Source organism: Cinclus cinclus, chromosome 1 (genome assembly GCF_963662255.1).
Source record: "Cinclus cinclus chromosome 1, bCinCin1.1, whole genome shotgun sequence".
Taxonomy (NCBI): Eukaryota; Metazoa; Chordata; class Aves; order Passeriformes; family Cinclidae; genus Cinclus; species Cinclus cinclus.
Genome location: NC_085046.1, coordinates 58055252 through 58078280, shown reverse-complemented (window position 1 = coordinate 58078280; position 23029 = coordinate 58055252). Strand labels below are relative to the sequence as shown.

The 23029-nt window shown below is 37.4% G+C and overlaps 1 protein-coding gene across 1 annotated transcript in view; it reads left to right on the top strand.

The window, feature by feature from the left end:
- RAMP3 (receptor activity modifying protein 3) overlaps positions 1 to 9292 on the top strand; it is a 28213-nt gene extending 18921 nt beyond the window's left edge. Inside the window, exon 4 of the mRNA XM_062507649.1 lies at positions 9037 to 9292. Coding sequence (XP_062363633.1) covers positions 9037 to 9292 — 256 coding nt within the window. The remainder of the gene's footprint in view (positions 1 to 9036) is intronic.
- Positions 9293 to 23029: the final 13737 nt, after the last annotated feature.

Here is a 23029-nt window from a genome sequence, read left to right as displayed (position 1 = left end):
TTCTGTGTAAAGTTGCTTGGTGGTAAAATAATATGGTATAACTTGATAGACTGGTATGAATTATGCAATGCATATATAATGGACAGTATATTTTAAGAGGCAGTGAAAATGAAAATATAAATGTATTATGAAAAGGAAAAGTTAATGCAACTTTTATGGTACTTCTGGTTTGCAAAACAGTTTCTACATTCTTGTTTTCTAAATGGATCAACCACGAACATACAATAATGGAGATTAACTCAGCAGAGACGGAAAAAATAGATTTTCTTGCTCCAGGCTACATGTGGTATTATTCATGTGGTTAACTGTTGAAAACACAATAGGTATGAATTAATACTAATATGTTTTTCAGGGTCTTGTTTTAATTACGGAAGTTTATTATGTAATAATACCTTTTTAAAAAAAAAGTATTTTATATGGTTAATTGCCAAGGCTCTGGGATTTTATTTATTTTTACAGAATAGTGTATAATTCACTGTTGGAAAGTAGTTCCAAGACAAGAAATGCAGTCTTCTGCACTCTTAAGCAGATAAGTCACCTTCTTCAGCCTGTTGTGTAATCTGCAAAAGGCAACACATTGCTGGCTGCATTGACATACTTCAAGGCAATGCATGAGATGTCTGTAGTGCTTATAAAAAGTAATAGAGATATGGCAGATTTGTAAAATTAAAAATTTTCTCTAAGATAAGTGCTGAGTATAAAAGGAGTGGAAATCAAAGGTTGTTAAGGCATAGTGCATTGATGAACAATTATCAGCACAATTCTTTGCAGCATTCAAGAAATTGATGTTTTGCCTTTCTCTCAGATATATGAATACCTTTCATACATTTCACTGACTGCTAAAATGTACCATTTCATATTAAGGTAACATTATAAAATGAACCTAGAAATGTTAAAATGAGCATTCTGGTATCTAGAATTGTGTTTATGTCTGGCTGTGGGACTGGGAGTTACCAGTGAGGTGCTGAGTCCAATTTTTATATTCAGGAAGGCAGGTTAAGAAGCACAGTGATCTTAAGATGGTTCTGTATTAACATAATCATGTACTTGAATAGTAGATAAGCAGGATTTTATATGATAGGGTTCTTTCCTAATGGCCTTTATGCTTCATTTTAAATCAATTTCTTATGTTGTTGCTGTTCCCTTGATTTTATGGTTAATTTTTCATCAGTTTTGGTCTCATTTGTGGACTGTCTGTGCCTAGATTGCAATTTCACATAATTATTTATTATGCAAGACTGCAGAAAGGATTTATTCTTTAACTAGTCCAGTAGCTGACATAATCTGGAGCTTAAGATCTGTTGTTACTTGACTGATTTTTGACTCCCATTATTTGTGCTCTGCTTGCAGCCACTCCTCCCAAAGCAAGTGGCTTTTTACAGGAATTTTTAAAAGTTTATATAAAACCCATTTTCCATAAATAATCAGAAAAAGTGTACATTCTTTACATGCTCATAAAAATTATGTGTGGAGGGTTATGAAAATGATGATGAAAAGTTCAACTTAGAAGCAGATAAATTGTTAGGTTTGGGTTTTCTAAATTTTTCAATCTGTGGAGATGCTGTAGTGGCTGTTTCTCAAAGCCTGATTAACTGATGATTTCTGTTTCACAGCTGCATATCACCAGATATTCCTCTCCTCTCTTTTCACTTGAAGAAATAGTGCTGTGGTATTATAAAAGGTTTGTGTTACTTTGGACTAAGTGGAATCTAATAACAGCTTCCACTCAGCAGGTGACACTTTAATACTCTCTAATATCCTCATAAAAATGGAATATGAAGCAGTTGTTTGTAGATGCAGACTGAAGAAGAAGGGCCCTTCTGCTATTTCTTTCCCCAGGAGTTTTTGTCTGCTGGTCAGAGAAATGGTTGTCTTCATGGTTTCTTGTTTTGAGTGGCTGCCTGGAGGTCCAGCTGTGGAGCACCAGTCTGAACTCCAGCCACATTTTCTCTGTTCACCTGTCAGGTTGGTGTTCATCTAGATGGAAAGAAAAGCCTTGAGCTCCTGAAATGTGGCATGAGCTCAGAGCAGTTCTGGGCTAGCAACTTCCCTCCTGACACTGGCTCCTCCCCAGGTGCTGGATGACTGGACTGAAACTGGCTGAGCTTTTAATTTTGGAAGCAGTGGTGGAATGATGGTTTTATCATGGAGTTGGAACATTCTGAGAAGAGTAGAGACACATAAGCTGCTGTTTGTAGCAAACTGTGAAAGGTGAATGAACAAAGTGACTCAAGTATTTGGGAGAAAGCAGAGCCTCCTCAACAGGTGACTGTGTCAGTAGCTGACCCAAATGCCTGCATGCTCCAAGAGCACTTGGCACTCTTGCGGACTGCAGTGAGGAATGTGCATATCCGTGGTGACTCAGGTGGAAATGCTTTTGGGGAAGGAGTTGAGCTGAGATAGATACAAAGATAGTGTTCTGCTTGCATATGTCTCCATCACTACAGTGGGAGATTTGAGTGCAATGCTCTACTACCTTCTTCTTTTTTTTTTTTTTTTTTTTTTTTTTTTTGCTAGTCTGTACAAGTTGTCCTGGACTCCTTTCCTTGGCAGGGGAATCTTAAAGGAAGCTGTCTTGTGCATCATGCCCTACAATTATCCCAGTGTTTCCACGGACAGTTTCTAAGCATGCAGAACTTTGATTTAAAATGGAACGTGACCATAAATAGTAGGAATGTGCTTTCAAATTATGTTATTGGCTTTTCAGGGCTCTCATCTCTGTCATGCTTGGCCTTTGAAGGAGGATATGCACCAGAAAATGCTAATAGTTTTCTTAATGACACTGAGGGGAGATTGCACAGCTGATGGGAAAGAAAAACATCCAGATCTTAGTCAGGTATTGCCTTTGCCCTGTCACTGTGAAGTAATCTGAACTGCATAGAGAAATAATTGACTATAATAGGGAAAAAGCAGGTGAGGTTGCAGACACTGTGCATCTGCCATTTTCAGCACTGAGAAGAGTTTACTGGAGATCAAAAGATGGTCTTATAATTCTGATCTGAATGCTTCCTGCTTTGGAATGCTTCCTGCTTCCCTTCACATGTTATAGTGCAAGGTTTAAAATTTTGGTTGTAAAATTTCAAATATTGATGTGCACAAAAGCATGTAATGTGTTTCAACATTTGTCCCTAGAAACATTCTGTCTCCTTGGGAGAACCCTAAGGAAATGAAGGGCTTTCACTAGTTAACCAACTTGACAAAAACTTCAAAACTTGATCCATAAGAAAAGGTTTTAAAATTGATTTAAAATTTAAAATTATGTGTTTGACTGTAAGGGGTAGGTATATAATGATTCTATTCCTGCTGTTAAGGACATCTTCCACACATCATCAGTGATGGCTGCTTATGAGATACTGTGCTTATAAGAAGTTGGATATGTAAGTGTTAAGTGGGATTAGTATTTGCCTTAATTTACTCTTTTGATTTTTGTTTAATTCAAGGGAATTATGGGATTGGCTTCTGAAGACATTATGCAGCGATGGCTTCATAGGCTACTTTCCCCTCTTTCTGGGTGTCCAAAAATGGGCTGAGTGTACAATTTAGCAATCATTAAAATCTAGGTCAGGAGTGGTGGAAGGTAAAGCTTGCTTGCCAGTAGAAGTTTCTGGCTTGGTAAAAATCTGATGCTACCAAATATTTGATTTTAGTGACATGGTACCTGATGTCAGGCTGTGTGTTGTACATTTGTGTAATATAGTGGTTTCTGCTGCTCATTAGAGATGACTATTAGGTGTATAAAGTAACTGATTGTATCTACAGTTGCTCATTATATTTATATTTCTGGCTGTATCTTTAGGGAATTAACAACAATGTAGTAATAGTTGTGCATTTTTGAGTTTACAGTTAAGTTTATTCAACCATTTTGCATTTTCCAGACAGCTGTTGATGTGAAATTAAGGGTGAAGATCTGTAATTACTTCAGAGGATACCAGAATCTGTTTATTATTTTTGACCCAAGTGAGCAAGTCTGTCAAAATGTTCATTATTTAGTGACATGAGAGTAAACCATGCTTTGTAATTTTGTCATTAAACCAGTTTTCCCCCTCCCCCATTCATTTCCTTCCTTATGATTTTGTAGCACATTATTTTCTTGTGGTTGAATTCTGTATTTGGAGCTGCACAACAGTAGGTCGGATCTGATTAAGGAGGTAAAAATGTGACTGTGAGAATACTCATCTTGGTAGAAAATATGTGATTAAAGGAATCGTGAGACACAGACACAAATCTGTTTGGAGAGATGTTGAGTGAGAAAATACCAGAAATATTCCACCATGTTTATAGGCTCCTAACTCACAATAAAATTAAAGCTGTCCATTTAATGTGGTAGTGAAACCTCAGGAAATTATCATCTTAAGGTTTGGATCCTTACTTGAAGTTCATTCAGGCTGTTACACCCTGAAGTTCTATACAGTCTGGCTGCATCTCTTATAAGAACAGTCTTTTTATTTTTGTGAGGTTTTTTGCTACTTCCTGCCCCCACTTCATCTGGAAATGTTGTAAGAAAAGCCTTTCTCATCATATGATATTTCTTGTTAATATTTTTACGTTTCAGCATTTTGTATTCCAGTCTGGGAGGAGGTTACAAGGATGATAATTCAGCTTAGTATATGACTATGTATAAAGACATTTTTGATTGAATAATCTGGGGGAAAGCAAATAGTTTTAAAGCATCTTTATTAAAATACACCACATGATTTGTAGTGTCTTGGAACTCCAGATTGCTGTCTGGGATTGTAGAGTATCAGGAGTGAGTGTCCCTAGTGTGTCTATTACCTAGTTTGCTTCAAGACTCAGTTATGCTAGAGAGGTTTTTCATTGTATTCTGAGTACTTATTAGACTCAAAATAACAAAAACTACTCACAGTGTATTATATCTATTTTGTATAGTGTTTTGTACTACCCTTCTATAATTATATCACTAATCATGAAACTGGTTTATTTAAAATGAGGTAGAGAAAGTGTGGTGTTTCGGTTTTCAATTTGTGGTCATCCTCATTAAGCAGCTGCAAAACATTCCTGATTGCTTATGTGCTGAGTGTCTCTGTGGTGGTCTGTCCATGAGTGCTGGAGAGCTGGAAAGATTCTCCTATTGGATCTGACAGTGGGTCTAATGGCTGCAGCCAGGAAATGCCCTCAAATGTTTAAGTAGCATATATATGATATTCAGTTTTTTAAGAATTGTTTGGAATTCTTCCAGATAACAACTTTACATTGGAAAATGCTTATTTGTTAAAACTCTTTATTAAACCATCTATTTGTTTTCTTTGTCTCATGAAAATGTGGAAGAGGGGGTTGTGGGTTTTGTGTTTTTGTGAACATCTCTGCAGTTTTCCTGTGCAGGGATATTGGGGAAGAAAGAGAAAGAATTTACCACATTCCTCCCTGGTGATATGGGAAACTATGGATGATATTCAAGCCCCACTTAGACTGGGAAGTGCCCTGAGAGAGAGAGAACTGTGTACCCTGAGATAGATGAGATGTAATAAATCCTGCTGTCTATTTAAATAGTATTTATGTTTTAAATAGACATGAAATGCTGTCCCATTAAGGCAAATGTGTCCACTACCATTCCTCATAATAACTGCCTGCTGTCCAGGTTCTTGGTTATAGGTAATACATAAAAATATGTTTCTCATGGGTAAAATACTCAAAAAATAAAATCTTCCACAGTTTCAACAACCAAAAAAAACCCCAAAAAACACAAAACAAAACAAAAAAACAAATAAAAAAAAACCCAACCCAAAACCAGTGGCAGAATTGTTATTACCTGGTTTAGTGGAAAGCAAAAGTACAGGAGAAAAAGTGTGTGTGCTCTGAAAATGAAGTACTGTTCTGGAGTATTTAAAATTGTCTTTCACACACAAAAAGAAAGTGTTATAGCTCAGAGATTGCTCTGAGAGGAATTATTTTTTGTATTCTCTGAAAGTATTTTCAATAATGTGCAGTATGACCAAAGAGTTGGTTCCTCAATAGAAACTACAGGGTAAAGCACATCTTTATATTAATCTTGCTGCTCAGACTGTGCTTACATTTTTTTTCCTATTGGACTACTTAGCTGAGTTGAAAATAATTTTTTTTTTGGCCTATTTATTACAAAGCTTGTGACCTGGCTCCCAGTGAATATCCCTTTCCTGAGTACTACTGAGGTATCTTGTAGCTAGCCTGAAAGAGATGTGTCTCAGCACAAAGAATAAGAATGTTCCCACACCTTCTTATAAACTGAGAGGTGAATGAGCTTGAGCTCCAGTGTGCGCTCCAGTTATTCATTCTGGGAATAAGTAAAAACTACCATTTCTTGTTTTTTCATTTCACAAGTTGAGTAACTTTAATGCACTCCTCTTGAAGTATCTCCAGTCAGAGGCCAGGATATCTTTGTCATATCATAGCCATTTCATTACACAGAGTGAAAAGGTTTCCTATTCCAGCCTTTACCATCTGAATAAAGAGAATTACATAAGGCATAAAAAAGCATAGGAGAATGAACTGGAATTAAATATCTATTAACCCCCATCTCCCCATCTCTTTTCTTAAAAAAGCCCAACAAGTTCCAAACCAATTGGTCAGCTACAAAAGCCATCTGTGCTGTAGTAATGAGGATGCATTTGCTCCCTTCTGAGGCAGCTAATCCATAGTTCCATGCAGAGGATCCCTTTTTTTTTTTTAATATGAATTTTCTGTTGTAGTGCATAAACTCTAAATTACTAAACTACATAAATATTCAAGTGAATTTGGCTTTACTGGCAATTCTCCAGCAGCTGAGTGTATGTACCTTATCATAGTTGTGTGAACTGAGAGCTATAGTGCTGGTAGCTTTTTTTCCTTTATTTTTCATGAGAGAAGGTTTTAAGGAAAAATTTTAAGAAATTCCAACTTTTACAATAACGTTTTTATTCTACTTTGGCTCTTAGGGATTCAGCATTTCAAATACAGTGTATGTCACAGGTTATTTTTGTCTGGTCTTTTGGCAACACTTAACCAGGTTTTCTAGTTATGTTGTATTTGCAATCAAATATCAGTGGGAAGTATTTTTCTAACGTTTAAGAAAAAAATCCTACAGAATTCTTGGTATAACACTAAATTTTCTATGGGATTTTAAACACCAAGGAAAAAGAAAATTGCATCATCAAATCTTTGAGCTTAGGGTGCCTCTGTGCATAATTCCCCTATTGTGGTTTTCTTGTTGAGGTGGCTGTAACAGCAGCCTTTGATGGCACAAGGGTGCCCATGAGAGCATGGTCCAGAACAGGCTGCAGCAGAGTCCAGCATTCTGGAGTCCTGCCTGGTGCCTGTGCCAGATGGAGCACTGACCTGTCTGGGCAGCTGGATGCTCTTCCATCTACATTGTAGCCTGCTGAACCCTGTAGCCTTGCCTTCAGACCTGTTGCTCTTCAGGTCCCTTGGGGCTGTATCTCCCCCATTCAACTAGGCATCTCCAGCTTCTGTTTTAGTCCAAGGACATAAAGAATGTATGCCATCAGGTTGCACAGAAGAATGAAACTATTAAAATAGCAAACAGCTGATATTTGTATTTTATTTTTAGCTTATTTCCTGCTGTTTTCCTGTGGTTGCTGATGTCACAAAAGCTTCCTCTCTAATCGCTTTGCTTAAAATATACATACATTGTGTGTATATGCATATTCATGCTGGAGTTTGGTGTTCGATTGTCCAGTGTGTTTGCTTATGAATGAGGCAGTATTGGCTCAAACTCCTTGAGAATGAGAACTGGAAGGAGTTTGCAGAGGCCCCTTCTGTGAGGCTTTTTCTTCTGTGAACACAGCCCTCAGAATTTAGAAGCTCAGCAGGCTGTGGTTCCAACCTGTGTGCTTGTAGCATGGGCAGGCAGACATTTCTCCTGATAGACACACAGTAGACTTCAGTCTTGGCCCAAACACTGAATGTCTCTTCTTTACTTTACAGAAAAGCATTGAGTCAACATGAGTCCCCTGTAGGACTTAATGCCAGACTGACTCAATCATCAGGAGTTACCATATTTCTGTTGAATGTATAGGGAGAGTAGGGTGTTCAGGTGCTATAATAGGATGCTGTCCCTAGAGGTGTCATGTGGATTTTTGCTCTCTCCTGCCTATTTTTAATTCCCCTTTGAAGTGAGTTTGTTGAGTCATGCAGGACTAAAATAAATGCGGCAGACAATAATTCAGCTTCCTTATTTCTTGCCCTATTCATGCACTGACCAGACACTCTTCGTCTTCCTAATTTCCGATCTCCTCTCCCATATCCATTCACTTCCTGATTTTTTTTTGGCTTATAATAACACCACAAAGCCCGTATGATTACTCATTTAGGCTTATTGTTTCCTTTTTTTTCCTGAGGGGTAGCCAAATCTCATAAATATGTTATTCCTGAACAGGTAAATTTTAGCACATGCAGCATTCAAATTACATGTCAGGTATTACAAAGAATTCCCAGCCTTTCATAAGCAAACATGTAATTAGAAATTGTTAGTTTATTTATTCCCCGCTGGACATCTGATGGAGTTGGAAAGAAGAGGAATTTTGTCAAAAGCTAACTTTCTGTGTGTTTATTTTCCCATTATTTTCTTACTGCACGAGAGTGCAACAGTACCAAAATTTTTTGCACAGTACTGCATGTTGTGGTTCAGTCCTAGTGCCACATGATAGTTTTCACCACAACATTGTGTCCAGTGGCAACTGAGGCGTGATATATCCGTACTTTGTTCAAAATGTCCTGTTCTTGGCACATTTGTGTGCGTGTTTTTTAATGAATCTGTAGATGTCTCTAGTGAAGGAATTGTGTTTGTACTGAAGTGGCATTAGGAGGTCCTGGCTGCTGTTGGGGTTTGACTATTGTCCATCTGGGATTTCAGAACTTCACATGTGAGTCAGTTCTCCTTCTGTGTAGTGAGAAGCCACAGCTTTCATTAGAGGTCCCTCAGCAGAGTATCTACATGATAGACATACTCTTAGAGATTTTGTATGGTGCCCTCCATAGTTTTCTCTAAGTGTAATGTGCATATACATTCTATTTCAACTTCTCTCAATTTTCTTCTTCTCCCAGGTATTACGACAACTTTACCCAGTGCACAGAACGTGAAGCCAACAATGCAAGTTGCTTTTGGCCAAACCCCCTTGCAGAAGGCTTTATCACAGGAATTCATAAACAATTCTTTTCAAACTGTACTTCAGAAAAGGTTCATTGGGAAGATCCACCAGATGAAATTCTCATAACACTGATCTTGATCCCAGTCATGTTGACATGTGCCATGATAACACTGGTAGTATGGTGCAGCAAGAGAAGTGATATCCTGGTGTAGATTCTTCCTCTGGGCTTTCTTTTTCTTCATTTCTTTATTCCCTAAACACTAAGAGAGGAGGATGAAGAGAGGAACTTGGCGTAGAGATTTCATATGTGCTGAAATGGAACCAGTGAGATACTGAGGTGCTCCTGTGAAAGAAGAGCTGCCTGCTGCTGCTGCAAGTCACTGCTTCTGTCTTGACCATGAGTGCTGCTGGTGGAAAACTTTACTTCTGTCAAGCCTCATCAGCACGGAATTCAGAGGCAGCTCCCTGGAACAGGAGAGTTCCCAGGCGAATGGACCCCTTCTCTGCAAAAGGGATAAAGTTACTTTTCTGTGGATAAAGCTGGCTGGTAAAGCTTTGCAAAGCTGTATGTGTGTAATACTGACTGTGGGGGAAGTTACATCTCCTGAGGTTTTGTGCAGGACACTCGAGGTTTTCATCTGTGACTTGGCAAGATCACTGGCAAAGGAACTGATTAACTGATTAACCTGGATGTAACCAGATGGCAGCTTTTCCCAGAAGCTAGTCAAAATCATAATTATCAAAACTGGGAAGTATTGTTCTGGCAGAGAAATGATTTATGTGTCCAGTGATTATCTGCACAGGGAAATTATCATGCCACATTATAAAATAGTTTATAAAATTACTTTAAGCATGGCTGCTTGGAATTGTATGTCTTACTAACAGACTCTGGGAGGATGTACAGTTCTTACTTTACAGAGCTGGAAAATGTGAGAGGAAATTGGCTGATTATAAATATACTAAGGAGTAATGAAGAAACTTTCATATGCCAGACTCTTTATTTTTCCTCTTTTATAATTATTATTCTTGATGACTTGTGTTCACTGTATACTCCCCATGCTCACTTCAATTTGTGCAAGTGATATCCTACAAATAAATATAAAGGTGTCATGTTGATTGAGGCGCCTTTCAGAGTATTGTACATAAATAAATCTTTGTCCTGTGAAGAGTGTGGGAACTAAAGTATGAACATCAAAACTTGGAATACAGATAGGAGGAAAGAGAAAAATTCAACTCAGAAGCCTTATTCTATCAAGTTATGTAATAGCTGAAATAAAAATCATAAACTCAAAACAACTTTGTGTTGCAAACCTTCCTTTCACAACGCGCCTTTCAGTCCAATGCTCTTCTATGACAAGTGTGCAATGTCTGTTAGAAGTGACTTCATTTTTCCATTTATGCACACAAAATACAGTTGAATGGCCAAGCAATTGTGTTTTATATATTTTATTGTTAGATTTTCTCCTTTAAAATTCAGACTCCGTGTTTAATCTGTGAGTATGAAAAGCATTTCCATGCTTGAATTGAATTAGAAGTGCTCAATTTACTAGATTATTTATACACTATATATAGATAAATAAATAACCTCTGTAAGCTGTACTGGTTTGTTTTCTTGTCCTTTCACAGGGGTTGAAGGCAACTTGTTTTTTCATTACGTTAATGTTGGAATAATTTAATTTCACAAGTGTTTCCTGTGTGGTTTTCCAAAGATTCTTCCTCATTCTCTAGATTCTAACAGAAATTGCTCTTTGTAAAAAAGAAGAGTGATATAATGTACTCAGGATTTCGGTTAAATTTTATATTTGTTTGTTATTTTCTGTATTAAAATGCTTTGGACCACCAAAGCTAGTGGTCACTTAAAAAGCCCAACCCATTCATTTTATCCAAAATATTGTTTGGTTAAACATTTTGTGTGGCCAAAATCAAACAGTCTTATATTCTGCAGGGGGTTTTGTTTTAATCGTCATTTTACTTAACTTCAGCAAACTTCAAGGCAAGTTTCAAAACTTTGGTTTGAAAACAACATAGAAAAAACTTTTACTTTTAAAAAGCCACATTCATTTCAGCCTAATTGCTGTGTTTGGGGCAAATTCTGGACCATTTTTGACTCATTTTAACTTGTGTTTATCTGATGAACAGGTTGCCTGAGAGATATCAGTCAGCTTAATTCATAATCTTAGTTTATAATACAGATTGACCTGAGTACTAAGTGAAGAAGAAAGCTTGATGAATTGATACCACCAGATGTGTACTGTGGTCTTTGAAAGAATGCCATGTTTAAAATCTCTAGTTCAAAGAGTCTTTAAAAATGTAAGATCAAAAGAAATATAAATAGTAGATTTTATTTCATGTGCCATGGAGTAGGAGTAGAGGATTCTGACACTAGTCTGTGTTTTGGAGGTGAAAATTTAATCATTGTTATGTGTCCTCTTCATCCAAGTGTGATCTTCCATTGCTTTCTATATAGCTGAACAAGGGCAGAGAAATTGAAACAGTTCATGGGAAACAACACTGATTATTTAATGTAGTCTCAGTGGATTAAATATGAGAAATATTTATAGTGTTTTTAGGAAAAAAACCAGCTGCAGTAGTTAATTCTTAACAGTTGTGTACATTAATAAGGACCCAGAATGATAATTGTTGGATCTTTTGACATAGGTTGTACTATGTATTAATGAGAGTTTGTAATTATTTTCTGCTGCCTGGACCTTGCTACCTCTCTCCCAAAGCCTGTTTCCATTGGCAAGAAAATCACATCTGGTACTAAGAATCTGGCTCATTTATTAATTGCAAATTAATTTGATGTCACAACAGAGTATCAGGAATATTCAAAGAAAAAGAAAACAAATTGTTCAAAATCCTTCCTAGAACTGGAACAGTGGTTGATCCCCAGCAATATTTCAGCCAAAAGAGAAGTGACAGCTAGTTGAGATTGCTAATTGCTGTGAGTTGTGGGGTATTTTGCATTCAGTAACAACTGGGGAAGTGTGTATTTCCATGGGGTATGAGAGCTTCAGCAAAAAAGGTAACAGAAATAGTACTAAGAAAAAGGCAGAGGACTGTTACCTCTTTCAAGAAAAATAGTAGGAGGCCAGAGGAGGAACAGAGCTCCTTCAGGGCAAGGACGAAGATGGTTAAAGACACAAATAATTTGGTACTTTCTCCTAATAGTATAACCTCACCTTAAGCAGTTTTGTAACAAATGTCCTTTGGGGCATTGGTAAGGAATGGTGAGGAAATCCTGCATGCTGCCTGCTTTTGTCCAATGTTCATGCAGAGGGAATCAAGTGCCTCTTTCATTTCTGGCATCCCCACAATTAAATTAATGTATATGGTGTAAATGCCCTTCTACATGGACTGGGCATCCAGATGAATTTACAGGAACTCTCAACAGGTGGGCCCCTTCTTTGATTGGTGTAGCTGATGTCTCTTCCTGTCTAAATGTCATGTGTGGATCCTGGCAGCAGGTGTCCACCTGCTCCAATACATTGGCTCTTGTGAAAACTGAAGAAAAGTATGAATTGCAAAGTATGCTTGCGAGGCAGCAAGATGTAATGCTGCAGTGCTGGACATTATTTTGCTTAAGCCTTGATTGTCAAAAGCATGAGGATATTTCAGAAAATAAAAGGTCCTGAGCTGTATTTGAAAAGTCTGGTTTCCATAGGAGGAAAAGAAAATGCATGTTTTTAGCTCGTGGGTGGTTTGGAAGGATAAGGACAATTAGTGACTGTCTTTGCTTCTGAATACAAGAACAATGGAGCTCTCTGTGTGCTTTGACAGAAATACCTACGAACATGCAGTGATGTCTTAATACTCAGAAGTGCACATTGAAAAAACAATTGACTTTTAGTTAAAGAGTCTGTGTTTCAGCTGCTCTAACAGAATTTTGAAATAAGAATCTGAGACTCTCAGATAACTGGATTTGATAAGAAAAGCACATTTTCTGTACAGTAAGAAATCTGAGGAGCATTGAGGCTACTGCCTTATCTTTGGCTGAACTCTCAGCAGAACATTTTGAAAGCACACAAGGAGTAATGATGCATAATAGGCATAATCTGTCAGCACCAGCTGTGCCACAGCACTCAGGGGGTGGAGGCAGACCCGGGTGGTCCCAGGCAATATAAAGGTACCACCCTGCAGCTGCTATGAGAGCTAACTTTGCTTGGAAGTGTCCGGAGACACATCAACGGTGCCTTCCTCAGCTTTGAGGGATGTGCCTTTTTTGCCTTAACACAGAAACCATCACTAATGTGATGGCCTGACTGCTGGAATTTGAGATTCCTTCAAATGAGTTTGTAGAAAATGTGCCTTTCTAGAGTTTCCTGGGAGTGTGTGTATACAGACAAGACTACCAGGCTATTGTTTTGGGTTGTTTTTTTTTTGTTGTTTTTTTTTTTTTTTTTTTGTTCCTTTGGAACTTGCAGGGATGGCAGCAGCATAGCTGGAATTACTCCTTAAGATTTGACATTCAGATAGAACTGAGTTCTGTCTAAATTCTTTAAGGTGGGATATTTTTTTCTTTCAAAGTTTTTTATATCTAGGGAGTAGAGATCTGCATGAAAATAGGGTCTCCTACTACTGGGTTTTCATCACATTATTATAAGGGAGACTCTTGGTTTTGATGAGATTAGTGGTCAGAAATGCTCTCAAAGAACCATCAAATGGATCCTAATGACAGTTTCACTGTAGGCTCAGCTACAATGTAGAGATCTAAATCATAGAGGATGTTAATCATGCTTCAGGTACCTTAGACCTCTGTTCTTCAGTGCCCTATCTGAGTAGGGAATACTCTTGGAAGGATGCTATGAGCATAAGAAAGTGAATGATCACAGGTTACTTAAAGAATATTGAGTTGTAGAACATAAAACAATCTAATGATTCAAAATGACAGCAATTAGAAAACCAGTGGGAAATATAGGGAGAATTTTCCTGATTCAGCCTATTTGGCTAATTGTTTTTCTTGGTTGTTACTTGTTTTATTTGCAGCTATTATTTTTATAAAATTAAAGGGCTAGAAGGGGGGAAATAAGAAGCCTGTGCCTGTTAAAGCAAAGCCCTAAGGTTCTGAAAAATGCCATTATATTTCTCATCTATGATTAACATGAGTCTTTTGTCATCTTTGTTCTGCTGCTCAGAATTGCAGAAGAATGAAATTTTTGCCTGACAGTTTCAAAACTATTAAAGATTCAGATTGACAACAGTGGAAGCTTTTTAGCACATAGCTGCTTAAAAGTGAAATATGTTGAGTGACTTGGAAACTAACTGAACTATTCTTGGAGAGTGCACTAGGGAACTGCATAGGTGTAGAGGCAGTGAATGGGAACACAGATAATTATGCTGACACAAATCACTTTAAATCCTAAGAAATTAGGATACTTTTAATTGATCACCTCATAAAAACAAACTTATCTTGTAATTCCAAAACAACTGAAGAAAACCTACTTATATATGTAAATACGAGCCTTATTTCTCCCTACTCTTCAACAGGACTGTAACAACTGCAAGGAGCTTGTGCTACTATTTTCCTGCTAATAGTTGTTGTATACATTATGGAGACTCCATGACTGAGTGTGAGTGGTGTATCTGCTCAACATTTGGTGCATAAAGAAATTCTATATTAACCAGAAAATGTTATGTGGGTGCCTGTCACTGCAAAGAGGAAATCCCACTGGTTTATATAATGTGTGAAAAGCCATTGGAGGCACATATGAGCACAGAGCCAAGCTTCCTTAGAACCAAGACACTTGGGCAGACCAACTGGTATCAGTCTTGGAGTGTACCTGTGTCTGATCAGACTCCTGTACCACCAAAATATTCAGATTTTGATAGATAATATCGGTCAATTGTTGTAAAAGCAAAGAGACATATTTTATGAGTATTGAACAAAGAGGTTATTTTGTTAGGAACTTGGACAGAAACTGAATTTGAAAACAGTTGCACATTCAGTCATTCTCATTTCAAATTACTGAACTGAGGCTTGGATTTGAGAGACCTGTAGAAATCTAATTAAATGAAATACTCGCTTCTAGACAAAATAATGCATGCAAAGTTGCACTTTGATTTTTAAGTTGGTCTCTGCCCTTTGCATGAATTTTGACCCCAATGAAGAGAGAAGAATAAGGAAAACAAAAGCCAATTTTTTTTATGAAGTATCAAGAATTTAGCTAATTTATTTAAATAATTGTTTATTTTTTATTGCTGTGGTTTATTTTGCAATTTTGACTCTGTATTAAAGTACATTAAGGTCAGCATAGATATTTTTTCAAAGACATGGAGGTATTAACACAGACAACTGCTGCCTTGCTTTCTGTTTTATTTTTTATGAAAATACTGGACACAGTTGTGTCAGAGTCACAGTCTGAGCCAGCAGACCTGAAGGAATAGCCAAGTCAGATTATAAAAGAAACCTTAGTTCTAGTGGGGCACTGCAGTAGAGTGCTGCTTGGAGCTATCCGGAGTCACTCTGCAGATGGAAAAGCCTCACTTGGAAAAACTTGAGTTTGCTGTGTTTTGATAAAGGGAGTAATTTTTAAGGACAACTATTAGTAATTGTGGTTAGAGTTTGTAGCAGCATTGTAGTATCAGCATCATAGAGACCTGTGCACTGGGATCCCCATGCTTGGATTTTGAATGAGTGCACTCCCTCGAGTTTGAGTTTCTAAGGAGAGATATTTGCTTGGAGTATAACATTTATGAGATGGTTAGAATGAATTTTTCTGTCAGCGGGGAGTGAATCCCATTTCTCTTAGAGTGCCTAATTTGTCCCAGTTTATTTTAAAGTGAAGAGCTCTTCCAGTAATTTTTACCCTTTTTAGGAATTAATCTGGGCATCAAAGCTACTTTTTAAAACATTTGGAGAAACACCAGAATTTGACAGTCATATTGGCATAATATCTGCAGACTACCTGTTTTTTTTTCTATCTTTCAACAATTTGGTTTTGCTAGCAAAATCAACATGTTTTTAGGAGTACTTTCTTGAGTGGAGTAGCAGAATTAGCAGTCCTTTCTAATAACTAAAGCCTTAATAGCACAAAATGCTCTCATAAATCTACTACATACACTTTGAATTTCTTATGGTCTTTTCAGGAAAAGAAAGCAATAAGCATAATTTGAATACTTCAGATGTGGTGATTGATCACTGGATCCTCTCCATCTGCATGCTGTATATAATATGAAATAATTATGAACTTATTTGTGTTTAGCTGCAAAAAGTGAAGGAAAATACTTCTGACTCTGGCTGCATACTTTGCTAGATTATAAGACTGAAAGATACAGTGTTTTGTGTAATATGCAGTACTGTCAGTATATACTCTAGGATAACAGTTTAGAGATACAAATCAAGACCAGCAAGAGGTCACAAATATTTCTAATACTGCAAAAGTGTACTAATGAAAAAGGAGGATTGCTGAGGAAAAATCAACATCATAGTATTTGCTTACATAAAGGATACAAAATTATAGTTTATGATGCCAGTTGAGGTTTTCGTTGAAAAATGAAACCCAAACCCTGGTAACGAGCAGGAATACAGTTAGATGAATGCTTGGAAAAGCAAAGACCTGGAACTGTCTTGGCTGTTGGAGTTTCCCAAATGTACACAGTGTTTGGTTTGAGTCTGTCAAATGTTTTTGCCTTGCTGTGGACGGCTAGGATTAATTGTCCTGGGTTCCAGAAGTTTTAAGAACATTAAATTCAAGAGATGAAGCACAGATAATCAAGTAAAATTTATAAAACAGTGCAGCTTAAGTAATGTGTATTCCAGAGACCATAATGCAGTCAATTCTGCATTGAAAACCCAAATTTCTCATCAACTTTTTTTATCACTTCATGCTGGCAAATGTGAAAGTTTTGGTTTCACTTGCTTAAAGGTGGGTTAATTGTGTAAGTCCAAACTGTTTTACATTCTCTAGTTGTATGGTATTTATAGAGTGTTATTACGAACATGCTAATTTTCTGCCAATGTACTGTTGCTAAGAAATCAGAATTGGAATCCCTTGTTCTCAGGGGAGTAACAAAAAGGGTCAGCTCTCTGTTTGGAGACACAAGCTGTCCTTTTTTGTGCAATTAATATCACTCCAATTGCCATGATCTAAAAGGGTCAGCTCTCTGAAGACACAAGCTGTCCTTTTTTGTGCAATTAATATCACTCCAATTGCCATGATGAGAAGTTTCACGGAGAAGTGTGGTAAGAAGTAGAGCAGTGCATCCTTTCTGTTGGACTCAAATTCCTTTGAGCCCAATGGAGTCTGGAGGATTCAAAAAACAATAACTTTCCTTTTGAATCACAGCATGTGCCTGTCTTAACAGTCTCCTTTAACCAGGTTAACCTTCATTTTAGCTCAATGGCTTTAAACAAATGTCAGTCAAACATTACCTCCACCACTGCATTTCTTAATTCTCTTTAATTCTTAGTGCAGTCTACAGAGTCTTAAAAATTTTTGCCCTTCAGAAATACACCAAGTAACATTTAAGGCTCCTTTAAAATGTTGCTGGTATTTATAAATGTTAGCAAATGGAAAATATTACCTATTCCCCTTTATCTTGACTTCTGGATAGGTTAGAAAGATGCATATAAGGAGAAGTAAAAAGTAACAGATGTATTGTCTTGAGAAAAAAATTACAAAGTTTCCAGATGAAGTAAAACTTGAAAGACATTTTACAGTATCTGAAACAAGTGTGGTGTCAAAAATCATGCAATCAATGTAAGTATTCATTTGCATTTTTATTTGTAAAATCAGTTTATGCAGAAGTTACAGATGGATGCCTTCCCTTGGTTTCTAAATTTGCCCAGTATATTAAAGTACACTGTATATAGGGGTTTTGTACACTGTACAGCGGTTTTGTAACACAAGTCAGGACATGTAGGATGAATTTGTCATACTCATATTCTGTTGTGCCCAAAGCTATTATTAAAATCAAAGTGTTCAGAGAAGAAAGTCCAATTCAGCAACCGATTGGACCACCCCGCTCATAGACAAAAAGAGAGCATAATTATCTTTTTTGAATATATGCTATTCTTGCTCGTGGAGATAAATAGTTGGAGGGAAAAATGTGCCTGTTGTTTTTCCAAATGTTTGTTATAGATGGAATGCACCATTTACCCTTCTGTAAAGTACTATCCAAAGTAAAAGACTTGGAATAATAATAAAAAAATACAGTTCATGGTGTCTCATTGGAAGCATTATTTCAGTTCAAAGATATAGGCAAGGGAATTGATGCCTAACTGTCTGGTGGAATTTGAAAATGGCCAGACAATACAGCGTGATGAGCAACCAACAGAAGTTGGCACTGTTTTGCACTTGTCCTATGCACTTTATTTATGGAGAATGAATCTGTTTCTTAGAGTGGATGGTTATCACTTTTAATTCATGCACTAGGTTTTCCAAGTAATGTTTTAAAGTATGACCTCAGGGAAGTATCACCTTTCACTGATAGCCACGCTAGAGAGTACACATCCTTGATGAAAACTAAGTATGGCATTAAGAGTGAGGTTTTCTGTAAAAGGTCTTTCCTGCCACCATAGCTTGCCATCCAGGTCACACCCCAGGCATCCCTGCAGCCTGGTGGGTCCCTGACACCACACCACAGCCACATGGATGAGGGTGCACTGCCTTGCCCTTGCTCCCTGACACCTGAACACCAGGGAAGCACGGATTAACTTATTATACAAGCTTTCATGTCTCAAAAGGACACGATGTTGTTCTCACAAGCCTGTGATTACTGACAGCAGTGACTCGCTTCTGTCCCATTTCGTTCCAAGAAATAAACCCCTACAAATCTGAGTGAAAGAATGCATTAGCGGTATGTAACATAAGAGCAGTCTCCAGGGCAAATGTCACTTAATGTCTATAAGTTAATGGTAATAAGAGCAGTAGAGCTAAATTGCCTGGTTAGCCTGGGAGTGTTTTAATTAAATGGATGCCAGAAAGCAAACCTGCATTAAAGTGTGATCTATTACAATGCAATCCACCAGTCAGTTCTCCAGTCAATCCTTGATCTGGAAAGTTTATTTTTGCTCAAACTTTTAGTGTCTTTGTTAGATTCAATTGCTTGTAATCTTGTACGTTTCCATGGTTCTTTCCTGACTTGTTCTTAAATGATTTCAGAATCTACTTATGTACCAGTCAAGTCAGTTGAGTTGATCTGCTGACCTGCTTTTGGCTGGATCATGCCAAACTATGACATGTATAGAGAGAAATTCGGATCCAGCTCTGAAACTGATGGAAGAGAAAGAGCAATGCCAAAATAAGGTTTGACTTTGACTGGTGTTGAATTTTTGATTCAGCATTAGTAACCCCAACTTGGTCTTTTGAGTGCCATCACAAATTCAGCCCCAAATATGGTGGAGCTGAAAGGCAAGGGAATATTTCCAGCTGCAGAAGAACTTTCAATTAGACATCTTCTTGCATTAGTCATCAGTCCCTGTGGAAATTATTAAACTCTGTGCTGGGAGTCATTATGTAGACACTAGTCTATTAAAGAGTTTTGTTTTCGAAAGAAAAAATACATGAGATTTAAAAGTAATAGGAAAAAAGGGCTGAAAAAATTAGCTTAAATTGTATTGTCCCTTACAATATCTTGTCTTACAGCTTTACAGATAGTAACAGAAAATACACCCGAAGTCACAGAAATCTGTGTCGAACATTTCTTCTTTTTTTGAAAGCTGAGTACAAGTTCTTGTTAAATTCTCCCATTAAACATGATGTATCTGAGGCAGCCACGGGCCTTCCAAAATGGAAGATTGCTTGTAGTGGTAAACCATGTATAAGACCAGCAGCAGTAAATATGAGGCATGCTGCAAGCCACAGACTTCCTGGGACCAATGATCAAGGCCAAAAGTTAATTACTGCTGCTAATGTCACCAATGCACACTGCTCCTTAGGATCCTACCAAAGACTGTTCCTATCAGAGCAATGATTTCAGTTCTCCCGGGGTCATATGATCAGCTTCCTCAGTTTTATTTCCGCTCTCTGGGGTGAAAAAAGTGCCTGAGAAAAAAAGAAAATAGAAATATTTATAGCTTTGTGTTTTGTGTTTCTCTCTTAAGAAACTGCAGGGTTCCTGGCTGCTGCAGTGGATCAGAAGTGTGCAGTAACTGCTCTCTGTAGTCGTCCTTTGAGACTAGACTTTGGGATTAGATTGACAAGAAGTCGAGCATTTGACAAGGACAATGCAGTTCATAAGAAACCTACTGATGGCACAAGGTCACTTTTACTGCAGCTGGCTTATAATGTAATTCAGAAGAAAGTTAGGTAATTTTTATTTCAGTTGGCTTGTATTTTGAGAGAGAGGTTCCAAAGAAGAGGAAAAAGGATACCAGGCAAGTTCACTCTGATTATATAATGCACAAGAGACTCCAGTAATACTTACTGTGAATGTCCTTCCTTGGTGTGGATTCTCTGCGCTGATGCTTGGGTGCAAACCATGCACTCCCCAGGTTTCCCACACAGCAGTTTGTCCATGTGGACCAGGATATGTTTGACCTTTTATTCACTCTGTTGCCTGAAAACTACTCTGCTTTGAGGTGTATAATACAGCTATTGAGCTTGGGGGAGTGATTTGATCCTTTCTCAATAAGGTACCATGTTTTGGATCTCTGCCAATACAGTCAGTATCAAGGACATGAGGAGTGGCACCTGGGTTATGAACCCACAGCAAATGGTTAGAATAGAGGAGCCTACCACTTTCCATTGACTTTATAGGTCTGGGAGTGGGAGTCCTGCATTTGTACATACGTTATTACAGCCACACAAATTCTCTTGGATGGTCTGTACAGATAACTGGTTATATCCCTGGTTAAATACTCTTCCAAAATTATTTCTTGCATAAGGGAAAAGTTGCCACACAACACTGATCATGTTTGCCTGCTTTCACATCATGCATGTAAACTGGTACAGCTACTGCAAAGCATGAATTACTATTATTTAGCTGAAAACCATGGCCAAAATGTAGAGTAGTAGAGTCCTGGTGTGCTATATGTGTGTGCAACAATCTCACAATTATGAATCCTGGAGAATTTTGAGATGAACCAAGATATTCCATTAATGAAACTCTAAGGGGATGGAAATTTGTACCAAAAACCCCTAAAAAATTAAGTATTTGCATGCCTTTGATAATTATTTTAAAATGAAAGTCTGCAGAAGTAATTTGCCACTTAACAAATACATAAGCAATAGTACCAGAGTGGCACAGTACAATGACACTGAAAAAATTTTTGTTTTTCTGGGGAATGTTTATTGTTGATGAAAAGATGAGAACTACATAGTCATAGTCTTTGGTAATTAGTCTTTATGAATTATGAGGATGTCATATATAGTAAGCTTAGCTGAATGGAAACAAAAGTGCACAGTAGATTTGGCAGTAATTAGTCATAATTTGCTTGATTTTGTTCGAAATAAAGTTTTTTTCAGTTAGAAGGAAGTATATTCATGTTCTTGGTAGAAAAAAAATCTCCATTTATTTTTCTGCCCAAATGTTTTTAAACCTCTAATGACAGAGTGGTGCCAAAGAATACATCATAGATTTTGTATGAAATGCAATACATGCTGTGAAGAGTCTTTGGTTTCCCAATTATATTTTTATTAACCACATTTTCCCTGGTCTATAACATAGGCTCTGGAAATTTAGTAGATTTAATAGCTGCAAAATTCTAATCTGGTGGGTTTCTTTACGCAAATAAGGATTAAACTGTGGAACTTATTGGCCCAGGAATTTGTTGAGATAGGTAGCCGCAGCAAAAACCAAACTTACTGTACGGAAATCAAGAATATTAATGTTACCAAAGCATACAGGAGTCATTGGTAATTTTGGAGTCCATGTAGGTTTCTGCCTCGAAATCTAAATAAAAAAATGTAATGCAGATGGTGGCTTTGAAGTCGAAGCAAATAATTGTGTGAATGCTTCTTGTAATTAATGTATAACTTTCAACCTTCATTTGGTCTCTGTAAAATACCATATATTTGGATTTTTTTCCCTAGTCAAATAAATATATTGACTGCTGGAGATTGATAAGGCATTTAAGAAGAAGTACTAGCTTTCCTGAGTATTACCTTGGAGAGGAAAATAAGAAACCGTCATTTATTCTAGAGAGAATTGTACATGAAACTGAAGTGAAATTTTCCCTAAAGGAGCTTTTTTAGCTCATTGGCCATAGCAGATTTCTGTGAGTGTGAAAGGAAGGCTTAGAGAAGGGGAAAAGAGTTCTTAACGAACACATCCTCAAACCTTCCCCTGCTTTTCCAAAAGAAAAGCTACTGACAGTTAAAAAAAAAGAACAAAACAAACAAAACATCCAAGCCCGGTCTGATTGTGAAACAGCTGGCTGAGATGTTTTAATGTAAGCCTGCTCTGCCAGACATTTAATGCTTATTCTTACAGAACAAGCAGGTTACAAGCAAGCTAATTTCAAGAAATATTTTACATGTTTGCAGTGTATGTGAAGTATCCCTAGAATGGAGATGGGATGGCTCTGGGGGTCAGTAGCTACTGCTCACTTGGATCTGTAAATATGAAGTACTTTCTGCATTAAGCATTATGCTTTGTTCTCTGTAAACAAAATATGTTTCGGTCTTAGGACTTGAAATGATGCATAAAGCGAGTGGATTTATGTTGGATATAAGGAAGAGATTTTTTGTGTTGAGTGTGGTGGGACCCTGGAACAGGTTGCCCAGAGAAATTGTACATGCCCCATCACTGTAAGGTTTCCATGCCTAGTTGGATGGAGCTTTGAGCAACTGGGTCCAGTATGAGGTACCCCTTCACCTGGCAGGAGAATGGGACTAGATGACCTTTGATGGTCCCTTCCAACCCAAACCATCCTGTGATTTTGTTTCCATGTCTCTTCTGGCTTAATTTTTTTTCTTTTTTTTTTTTTTTCCTTTTGTGAATCAAGTAGTTTAATGATTTTGCATTTATGCACCTGGACTGCCTTGGTTTAAAGAGACTCCCAAACT